General features: G+C 42.8%; 1 protein-coding gene across 4 annotated transcripts in view; it reads right to left on the reverse strand.

The window, feature by feature from the left end:
• tp63 (tumor protein p63) overlaps positions 1-12,428 on the reverse strand; it is a gene marked incomplete at both ends in the record, with an annotated part of 63,109 nt that overhangs the window by 40,214 nt on the left and 10,467 nt on the right. For 2 of the 4 annotated variants that reach the window (XM_080833472.1, XM_080833476.1), the window contains 2 exons: positions 11,372-11,501; positions 12,021-12,158. In XM_080833472.1, coding sequence (XP_080689598.1) covers positions 11,372-11,501; positions 12,021-12,158 — 268 coding nt within the window. Of the gene's footprint in view, positions 1-11,371; positions 11,502-12,020; positions 12,162-12,428 lie in introns of all 4 variants that reach the window. The other 2 variants (XM_080833473.1, XM_080833477.1) reach the window with 2 other exon arrangements.

Below are 12,428 nucleotides of genomic sequence, written 5' to 3' on the forward strand. Positions count from 1 at the left end.
CAACTAGAATTCAGAAGTAACTATTAATGATCTTTCAATGGTTTTGAAGGGGGGGGGGGGGATAAAAGTCTAGAGACTGAAAGTCAGCAAGTACAAAATAAATAAGCAAGCCATACAATGTATTTGGTGTCTGTAGATACTATGTCCTACACACATAATTAATAATAACTACTTTTTGTAAAATAGCTCAATGGGATTAGTTAGCAAAAAGTACTGATAGCAATATCTACCAAGCTGAGAAGTACTTACTATTCTTCATTACTCCTGTATGTATGTATAATGTGTATAATGAGTACACTTATATATAAATTATACTGTATAAAGTGTGCCAAGTAACCTTAGCAAGTGCCTCCTTCTCATTAAGTGCCTCCTTCTCATTAATGTAATCCCTGATATCCTGACAAAAGACAGCATCGTGCTCAGGTCTCTCTGGCTGTGAGGGTTAGAGCATAATTCAACAGCGTCGTGTACACACACACACACACACACACACACACACACACAAAGGTCTCTCTGACTGTGAAGGTTAGAGCATTATTCAACAGTTTAACTGGCATGGCATAGTTTCTTTTTATGCTGGGGGCCATTTCTCACAGCATTCACAGGGTGAACAAACTTCCCCACCCCACCCACACACTCACACATAAACTCCCACACACACACACATACACACACATAAACTCTCACACACACACACACACACTCACACACACAAACGTACACACACACACACACGCACACACACACACATAAACACACACTCACACACACACGTACACACACACACATACACACACACAGATACACACACACAGATACACACACATACACACAAACACACACACACTCACACAGCTTACCAAACAATGTCATCAGAGTGCAAGCGGGGGCCTACACACTTCAGCTTCATCTTAATTGAAGCGATTAATGAATGATAGGGGCCATAGGGGTTTCCCATGGTTTCTCACTTTAACCAATGCAAATATCCTGTCAGCCTGCGTGGAAGAAGGCCAGAAGTGAATATGTCCACGAGTCACTCAGAGCTGAATTCTCCTCAAGGCAGATTTATGCTTCTGCGTACCACGTATCATACGCCATTGCTTAATGCAAATTTCCATGGAAAGGTAAGTACACGTCACAGCTTTTTTCTTGCACTCTCCACTTCTTCTTTGCACTATTGAAACAATTCACAGCTCCTGTATATACTTTCTCAAACTTTCATAGACCATTGCACTGTTTGTTTTTGTTTTGTATTGTGTTTGTTTTTGTATTGGGTTGTGTTTGTTTTTGTATTGTGTTTGTTTTTGTATTGTGTTTGTTTTTGTATTGTGTTTGTTTTTGTATTGTGTTGTAATGTATATTATGTGTAAGCACATTGAGAGTCAGTTCACCAGGTCAAATTGCTTGTTTGTTCAAACTTACTTGGCCAATAACATCTGATTCTGATTCTGATTCTGATGATTCTGATTTAAGGGTTGCCACTTTTTATGTGGAAAAATAAGAGACGTGGCAATGTGCAAACTCACACAGTCAGAGCTTGTTGTTCTGTAGTTCGCGACTGAAATGAAACTTCTCCTCTCCGCCCGGTAGGTCTAGCTGGTTAGATTTTACTAGATGGTATGTTCTTCTCAGGACTTTGCAGACATAGTGTGTATACACATGGCATGACTTGTATGGAAATATGGAACAAAGTAACTGCATTCCTTATTGATTCAAGTCAAATTTTATTTTCAAATATGGGACAATCCCGTTTAATAAGGGTTTGGGTGGGGGAGGGGTGTTGATCAATCCTGCATAGAATGGCGTAGGCTACTTGTGGAGAGGGGAAGGGCCTGTAGTTGCTTCGCTGTGATTTTCACTGCAGGCTACTGGGTGAGGCCTCAGTACTCAGGCTGTGAATAAACCACAGGGATTTCCACAGGTGAGTGTCTCCAGCCTGCCAAGGGCCCTGGGCTAGAAGTTAGAGTACACAACAGGCCCAGAGAAAGATCAAAAAAGAATAGAAAAAAATAAACCTGCTCATCCAATAACTAGGCTTCGGGAGATTATGAAAACTGGTTTTTCACAAAAAGAGCATTTGGAACAGAGAGACAGAAAAGACATTTTTTCCCATGATGCCGAGAGGGCTGGGTGAAGTGGCCTCTCTTAATTACTGTAATCACCAGCTGCTGAGTCAACTACTGTCTGAACGCAGTGCTGGAGATGAAAGAACAAAGACACAGGCGCTGAGCCAACCTATCCTAACCAAGTCAAACCAAATTAAACCATTCCCCATACCAGAGCATAGATATTAAACCATTCCCCATACCAAAGCATAGACATTAAACCATCCCCCATACCGCACCATAGACATTAAACCATATCCCATACCAAAGAATAGATATTAAACCATTCCCCATACCGCACCATAGACATTAAACCATATCCCATACCAAAGCATAGATATTAAACCATTCCCCATACCGCACCATAGACATTAAACCATATCCCATACCAAAGCAGATATTAAACCATTCCCCATACCAAACCATAGATATTAAACCATTCCCCATATCAAATTATAGACATTAAACCATTCCCCATACCAAACCATAGCGTTAAACCATTCCCCATACCAAACCATAGATATTAAACCATTCCCCATACCAAAACATAGATATTAAACCATTCCCCTACCAAAGCATAGATATTATACCATTCTCCATACCAAAGCATAGATATTAAACCATTCCCCATACAGCACCATAGACATAACACCATATCCCATACCAAACCTTAGATACAACTGTAACCAGGCAAATCATACTAAAGCAAACTTACATTTAGTTTGCTTTAGTATGGTTTGCCTGGTTTACCACTCTAAACCATGTTAGATCATACTTAACTATACCAAATAGGGGTGTAAAAAAGAATCGTTTTGCATCGATGCATCGATCCAACAGCCGACGATACGATGCATCGACACGTCCACAAGAGTATCGATTTAAAAAAAAAAGAAAAACTTTTTTTTTTTTTTTTTTTACTTTTTGTTTCTAGTGCACTTTGATGAGTATTTTTATTTTATAGTGAATGAAGTAGGCCAACAGGGGTATTTTTTGTTACCATTTGCTGATACTAGTGCACATTTGCACTCATTGCTCTGATTTTGTGGAGCATTGTCATTTTAATTGAATTAACTACAGGCCTATTTTTTGTTACCGTTTGCTGCTAGTGCACTTTTGCACTGATTTTGTTGAGTATTGTTATTCTATAGTGAATGTGGTATAGGCCTATTTTTGTTACTTAACACTTTGTACTTTGTACAGTACTTTTTTGATGCAAGGCCTTTCAGAATCTATAATAGGGGCATTATTATTTTTCAGTGAATGAGGTTGTCAAAGGCCTAGGTGGAGTACAACTTTTCTACTTCTGTTATTGGCTGTTGTTTCTCAAATAAAATGGAACAAATAAATTGAACATAAATGAGCCTATATGTGCACCAAAAATGTAATTGCTTTTTAAGATAGCACCTAGTGTTAGTTTATCAATAGCATTTATGTCAGTCGATCCAATCAATACAAAAACTTGATGAGATGTACCGTGCACCAACCTGACCAAGTAACTAACCTAAATAAACTAAACTAAAATATACCTTACTAAACCAAACTTAACTAAACTTAACTAAACTACAGAAACACAGAACAGACCAAAATAAATCAAGATGAAATGAAACAAATCAAACCATACTAATTCATAAATAGCCCAACCAAAGCCAGCCAAGCCAAATCAAACCACAGCAAACACATCTTGGCTGCACCTCGGCAGTGTGGAGCAACACGTGCATAGCCTGTCTCCTAACTGTCCAACAGAGGAGGGGGAAAAAATTCGACACTAAATCTGAATAAGCAATCATCCTCTGCAACGAGTCCGTCATCACCTTGTGAGGCAGCTTTCAATGGAGTCACTGAAGCATGCTCCTCCGAGCTGCTCTCCGTGGTTAAGGCTAAAACAAACACGGAGAATGTGTATTAGGTTCACTAACGCACTCGCCTTAAGACGACTCGGAGCATTTACCCCCACTATTGTCCTTATCTGGGGAAGGGGCAGGGGCCGTGGCAGTTTGCCAGAGGCTTTGTCATGTTGAGCTGCACAACTTAATGGACTCTCTCAGCTTGAAGCTGTGTACGAGAAAAATGACGAAGATGAGGGTGAACGACAGGGAGAAAAAAGAAGATTCTAAACACGCTCCCCCAAATGCCGCCGTGTGTGGTTCAGAACAGCTAGCCTTCCTAAGAAACCGCACACAGCAGTGTGTCACACAGGTGTAATATGTAGCCACTCCTGTCCAAACCCCTCTGCTTCCCCCCCCCACCCCCCACCCCCCTTCCACAGCATCACTCTCCCTGTGCTGTTAACCATGTGTGCCCCTCCACCAGTACTGGCCTGCTAGCCACACCACACCGCTCAACACCAGACCACGCCAGACCACACTGCACCACACCACACCACGCCACACCACACCACACCACACCACGCCACACCACACCGCAACACACTACACCACACCACACCGCTCAACACCACACCACGCCACATTACACTACCTCGCACTTCATACACCCTCCCCGCACCACACGGCACCACTCAACACCACACCGCACCACACTACACCACCCCGCACCACACTACACCACACCATACTACACCACGCATTGCACTCAACTGACTCAGAGGCAGTGCCTTCAGGCCGTGTGTGGGGTTGACTGGTGGGAGACTCACACATTCCCCTATGTTACTGGACTCTGACGCAAGACTCTTTCTGTCCGTTTGACATCGCTGGCGAGAAACAGCACACACACGCACTTTATATGCATTATGCTTTATAGGGCCTGTAATAGGGCCAGCGACCAAATGCTGGCAGTGTATATCCCCTGTTGCTTCCTTTCCCCTTCTGCCACACAACCCTCCCCCTTCCCCCCTTCCCACCTTCTTGTCTCCACCCGGCCGACCTCAAGCAGATGGGTCCCCCCTTATGTGCCGTGGTTCTGCCTAAGGTTTCTTCCTGCCTAACAGGGAGTTTTTTCTTGCCCCTGTTGCCATTGTGCATGCACTAAGGGGGTTTAGGCTCTGGGCTCTGTTAAGCGCCTAGAGGCAATTGTATTGTTATGGCGCTATACAAATAAAATTGAATTGAAAATTGAATTATATGGACATCAGGATACAGGAAGTTGGGAATTTCAGCTTGAATCTTAATAGGTTTGAGAAGGATGTCAAGAGGGTTGTGGAGACTGGATATATGAACTTGAACTTTGATTTAGAATATAAGTCAATTTAGTGAATTTGAAAATGGGTATAACATGCCGAGGGTACAGGCTGTTCGGTGCTATGGTGGCATGATCGCCATTTTCCCACAAGTGGGTTAAAGTTCTATATTGTGTGATGTAGCAGCTACAGCTCTATTAATGTTCACGGCCAACTAACAATTAACTGATAAAATACAATAAAATATTCTCAATATAAATACTTTTTGAAATAATGATTCACATAACATTGGCTTGTTGAAGGCGACAGTGGTACAGGAGGTAGGGGAGTTGTTAAGTAATCGGAAGGTTGGAAGGTTGCTAGTTCAATTCCCCACTCCTCCTTACCAAGTGTGTAAGTATCCTTGAGCAAGACACTGAACCCCTAACTGCTCTTGATGTTTAAATGCAATATCCTTGTAGGTCGCTTTGGAAAAGCGTCTGCTAAATGTAAATGTAGAAGCCGCATGGTCATGGCTGAGCACCAACAGGCCCCCTCTGGGCGGGTCTCCCTATGACAGAGCCTTACAGCTCTTTAAAAACACAAGAAAAATAAACTGCTCTCCGCCAGGCTGCAAACTTTGCCAATGCGGCTAATATATATTGCCCTCTGTAAGTAGTGGGTCAGACAGGCGTCATGTTGGAATAAACAGGTATATATCAATAAAGAAATTTGTTTTGCAGTCAAGTGTCACTTTATTTTAGAGTACTTCGCCTGGGAACCATCCAGGTACAACAAAACCCTTTCCTGCTGAAAAGAATCCCAGAAGAAACACACTGTGCAACGAGAAAAGAGTTTGAGTGAGGCAGAATACAATGAAATTGTGTGACAGAACAGGAGAGATAGAGATGCAGGAAGAAAGAAATAAAAAGAAAAGGACAGGATGGGGAAATGAACAGTAGAGTAAGATTGGCAGAGAAGGAGAAATATAGAGCGACGCAGAGATTAAGCAAGACCAAAAAGGGAGGATGAGGAAAATAAACAAGTGATTAGAGAGAGAGAGAGAGAGAGAGAGAGAGTAAGAAAGAGCAAGAGAGGGAGAGAGAGAGAGGGAGAGAGAGAAAGGAAGAGAGAGAAAGCCATAGATGGGTTGCCAGGTGTTGCATTATACTGTTGCCCTGCAGCTACCTAAAACAGAAATTGGTGGAGAACATTCTAGAAGAGGTAAGACACCACAGAGGAAGAGATTTCAGGGAGGAAAGAGTTTTCAGTCAGGTGTTATTTTAAGGGATGAGTTTTCAGGTAGGACAGAGTTTTCAGGAAGGACAGAGTTTTCAGGTAGGACAGAGTTTTCAGGAAGGACAGAGTTTTCAGGGAGGACAGAGATTTCAGGAAGGACAGAGATTTCAGAGAATCAAAGAATTCAGAGAATCTTTCAGACTAAGAAATAAAGCAAAGTCAAGACATGCCCCCCTGGGCTCTAACCCGCCCCCATTGGCTACAGCACCACAAACTCTCCCTAGAGTGACACATTGAGGAGGTATGCATGTGTGCGTGGGTATATGTGTGTGCGCGGGTGTGCATGTGTGTGTGTGTACGTGTGTGTGTGCATGTCTGGGATGAGATGTTTCTGGGGGTGGCATCTGGGTGTGGCACAGAGGACAGGAACTCACGTCCGCCCTCGGACTTCTCAAGCAAACACACACACACACACACACACACACACACACACACACACACACACACACACACACACACACACACACACACACACACACACACACACACACACACACACACACACACACACACACACACACACACACACACACACACACACACACACACACCCCGCAACTGGCTCTATGCCACAGCCTGCCACTCTCAGAAGTGTGTATTTGCATGTGAATATGCACATAGTATATGATTGTGTGTAGATGTGAATCTGTGTGTGTCTGTCTGGGTTTATGTGTGTGCATGCATGTATAAGTGTGTGTGTGTGTGTGTGTGTGTGTGTGTGTGTGTGTGTGTGTGTGTGTGTGTGTGTGTCTGTGAGCGTGTGTGTGTGTGTGTGTGTGTGTGTGTGTGTGTGTGTGTGTGTGTGTGTGTGTGTGTGTGTGTGTGTGTGTGTGAGTGTGTGTGTGTGTGTGTGTGTGTGTGTGAATGGAGGTGGGTGGGGGGCTGCATTAATCACTAGATCAAGGGAAAACTAGTCCCCCTCAGGGCAATGAGGAGCTGCGTTACTCAGTACCTCTGTTTTACTCCTCCCTTTTCACTCTTCTTTTTCTCTCTCTGTTTTACTCCTCCTTCTCACTCTTCATTTCCTCCCTCAGTTTCACAGCATTCCTCAGGGGAGGGAGAGCCCTGCCTCCCACGGCACCCCAGGTCCAGGGGACCGCTGCGTCGGCTACAGGTCACGGGAGGAAATGTCCGACTATCCACTACCATCTCTTATGTACATACTCAGCCACAGGACAGCCAGCGATGATGGAGGTCTGTTCTCGAAAGGAAAACACTGCTCTGTGCACACAGTGTCTACAGAGATTCCACAGAGGTGACAACTTAAACCTCCAGCACAATGGTCTGGCCACAGATTGGCAGCTGGAGCACAGAGGCACAGATACACCCCCCACCCCTCCTCACTTGGGAGAAGCCAAACGCGTAAAATGCTGAATGCTTAAACCTGAACTGAAACTGAAAAAATAAACAGATACTCAACCAGCAAGTGATGAAGGAATCGATGACTTACGGTGCAAAAAAAGTCAGCTGGAATGAGATGCAAGATGTCTTCCTCTTCATCAAAGTGCATTCCAAAACAGGCGTACCAATCACAGCCAAGCAGAGAGTTCGGCGACCCAAGAGTCATCGATTTTCAACAAAGTGCTATCAACGGTAGAATATAATTGGGCCTTCGGCTCACGAAAGGACCTGGTTAAATAAAAAACAGGCGTGCCGCTAACTAACTCGCTAACCCAATCAGCAGTGCGGTTCTTCTGGTTGTATTTGCCTTGACCATGCTAGAGAGGAAACCCCCAGGGCAGACCCCAACGCCCACAGATGTTTCAGCTGGGACTTACCAATAAAACCCCCAACTGATTTTTCATAATCATTTCACGCTCACCTGCCCTGCTGTTGTAAACAAATCCACAGAAAGTTTTCAATTTGGGTGCTTTCTTCCAAGTATCAAGTCAGTATTCGGTTCAATAATTTCATCATTTCAGGCAGGTAAGATACCCAAGCAGTGTAATAAAAAACATCCATATGGGTCCCAACAAAGTCAAAGGCAAATCATCATCCTAATATCAGTATTAAATATTTATCCATATTAAATATCTCATTTGTATGTGTAGTCCAGGCTTAAACAAGGCCATACTGCAAATCATCATCCTTATATCAGTATTACATTTTTAACCATATTAAATATCTAATTTTGTGTGTAGTCCAAAAGGCCATACTGCAAATCATCATCCAAATATCAGTATTAAAGGTAAGTTATAGCCCTGTGCTCTACTGTAAATATATTTATCCATATTAAATATCAAATGTTGTGTGTTGTCCAGGCTTAAACAAGGCCATACTACAGCAGGCCATAGCATATAACTAGAAGTGACAACATAGCAGGGCACATCGTTTTATCTCAGAGATAAATGCGCTTTAGAGTTGTCAATTAAATTACACACGTCCTAAAATGATGGATGGCATTTGTTTCTTCATCACTTGTAACATAGCATCATGGATTTCATAATTCTGGGATTATGGCTGCTACCAGTGCCAACATCCAGTCATTACGTGTTCTTTTATTTCTGTTCTTTACCCCTGTTCAGAGCAACACCAACCATATCCTGTGTTGTGAAAGACTGAACGCCAAAAGATCTCAGGTGGATGTATCACATGGCTCAGAGCGGTGTTGATGCAAGAACACGTGGGTGTCTGTGGCTTTCACAGTGTTGAAACCCTTTATATTACTGTACAGTCAATTAGATTTGGTACAAAATACAAAGGCCCCATTGAAATATTTTTGTAAATTAGGCCAGATAGCAAAATAAATTAAGTCTCAACATAACGCATTTCACAATTTTAGTAGGAAGTGATCTTCTAGAATAATTCTAGAATAAATTACTGAATCTGTCAAATGATCAGGGCCTCGTTTCCCGAACGCGCACTTAGCCTAAAAAGCACTTGAAATCGCTCGTAAGAGGATTCCTACGTTGCAGACGGGTTTCCCAACGCCACACTTAGCTTAAGTGTATCTTTCATTGAGAGGAATTCTACGTGTGGTCAGGACCAGTAGTAACTTCACACTTAGCGATGTAATCCACCAGGGGCGTCGTTCGACCGTCGTTCGGAAGAAACGGGAATTAAAAAAAAAAAACATGGCTACTTGAAGCGGGGAATATTTTACATGAATAAAGCTATCTACACAACTTTTTATATGTTTATAATGACTCGGTTTGATCGGAAATGTGCTACGCGACCAATGCAGAGTATTTAGGTCTTGACTGAAGCTTTCAAACAGTAGTTTGATGGCACATTTAGCGCTTATGCCACCACTCCATTGGCTTATATGGTAGCTTCTAGCTAGATGGTTGTATATTATGTAGAAGAAATCCAAACGATGTTTCTGTGTATAGCACATCATGAGAATGTCATTGTTTCACCTGCCTATTCCCATCAAAATAGAAATAAAGAATATTGAGTATTTGAAAATAAAGATTAGGCTATACAAAACTAGTGCATTGCCCGTAGGAATTATGCATTCTGTAGTGTTAGCAGACGTAGGGCTGTTGGGTAGTGTAATGGCAAGACATATTTGCACTCCACATAGGTACAGGTTACACTGAAGTATTATTGTGATGCATGTTTCCTTTTCATTAAGAAATGTGTTAATGGTAGCCTTTTTGGAGAGTTACCAACAAATAAAGTTTGAGATTATGTAGTGGATGCAGTTGAATAGGCTATACTGTAGATGTCAACGTTGCTGTCTAAACTATAAACTAAATGTCATAAAGAAAGACATTATTTAAAATGAAGTTATGGTTGAAATAGGATCACTTCTTTATTGTAAGGGTAAGTGTAGGGCAAGAATGGTCATGCAGTTGGACTCAAATGTAGGTTAATTTTATTGAATGTATGTAGCCTACTGTACTGTATGACTTTGATGATGCTAGCTTTGACAGCCCACTCTCAGACAGATCGTAATAAATGTCCTTACAATGGGAACACAGTTTAAATAGGCTTCTCTGCTGGAGATGGCGTTACTATCCCCGCCCCGAATTTAGTGCACATTGCACGTTCGATGCACGCATAGGCTAGCTAATTTCACAGCAATTAACGTAAACAGGTTAACCTGACGTAAACAGCTCCTAAGAGCTACTTAAGAACTCGTGCACGTTGCGCTCGTGCACCTGACTTTAAGTTGATGGTTGGGAAACGCACGTAAATACAAAGTGCTACTTAGTGTACGATGTCGCGAAAATCCACGTAGGCCGTTAAGATACATCGTTATCGGGAAACGAGGCCCTGATTAGACAACCACCATTATAAGTGACAATATATTTATATAATATATATATATATTATATATATATATATATATATACAGAATACAAACTTCCTTGTCTTATTTTATATACTAGTAGTATGCTCAAAATGATTACATCTGTATCTCTCACTGGGAAAGCACATCGAAAGACCATTGTTAGATGATTAGATTAACCTTTTCAATTAACTCTATCTCTCTTTTTCTGGGCTGATCTGTCTTCCTCTGAAGTAACCTCCAATCTGGCAGAGCTTTTCCAAACTCGCCCACTCACTCACACCTGCGCTCACTGAATCATTCACTAACTTCAGCTCGGCCTTCTTAAGTCAGTCACCTAACTCATGCACTCATTCTACTGTAGTGAAGAGAGAGAGCAGTCCCCCCCCCCCCCCCCCCCCCGGCCTTACACCCAGGTCTACAGGGTACCAAATCTGCACTCTGCACCACGACAAAGAGCCAGGCTCAATGGTATGGCAGTCAGACCACAAACTCATGTGTAGAGATGGCATTTCGTCAACCCCCGCACCCCACCCTATCACTCATTCATTCTCTCACTCTCAAAAGCTCCTCTGCTTCCCTTACTCCCCCCCTCCGCCTCTCTCCCTCTCTCACCGTGTATGGCTCCTCTGCCTCGTGCATGGTGATGCAGTCCATGCTGATCTGGATGGTGTTGCTGGGGGAACCGCTGACCGGGCTCTCAGAGAAGTTCAGCTCGATGGGCTGGACTGAGTGGAAGGCCGACCTGAGAATCCCAAAGCAGAGAGACTCTCACTTACAACATGACTACAGTGATCCAGAATGTGCATATTTAAACATTTAAAATAAACGTGTTTCTAAATGACCCACCTGACTAACTATTCTGTTATATAATTATTATATGTTTAAATACGCTACGTGGTGATTGGTTACAGAACGTTTTTTACTATTTTCAGTGAGCAATTTTAAACGAATTATTATTGTCAAAATGAAAGGGAAAAAAAAGCAAGAGAAAGCAAATCTTTCCTGCACTGTTTCAACTCTCTCTACCCGAAGACAGATGGGTTTCAGTAGGCGCAATGCTTTCTACAGGCTCAAGGCAGGTATGTCTGACTATGCTGTCTGCTTTGCCACAACAGAGCAGCACTGCAGTCCAATCCTGACTGAGCGAGCGACTTCAACGAGTACGTGGATTTTTACACAGAATCCCCCCACATCTTACACAAATATCGAAAGTGAATTCCCCCATCCTCTAAGCATGTATTGCGAGGGTTTCTGAACTTACTGGTCGAGCATCTCCAGCAGCTGGTTAAAGACGTCCTGGCCGAGGCCATCGGAGGTCTGGGAGGCTTGGCTCTGGGCCATGGAGGCGAGGAGAGAACTTTCTGCCCAGGACAAACAGGCCGACGGCTCCCTTAGTCTACTGCTGACACACACACGGAAAACACAGGCAGAGGTGTGAGGTGTGTGTGTGTGTGTGTCTGTGTGTGTGAAAGACACATCACTGCTTTTTCATTTCGGAAACTGGGAATTACTGTCACAAAAAACATTGATAGTCCAGAATCAAATAACCACCATTTTATGAAATGTATTTTCATACTATTTTTATAAACCAAAACCACCAGACACAGGAACAGTTTTCCCCCCCTTGCCGTCACTCTAATGAACAGTTGACAGTCTGAGTCTGATTCTG

Source organism: Sprattus sprattus, assembly GCF_963457725.1.
Source record: "Sprattus sprattus genome assembly, chromosome: 2".
NCBI classification, from domain to species: Eukaryota; Metazoa; Chordata; class Actinopteri; order Clupeiformes; family Clupeidae; genus Sprattus; species Sprattus sprattus.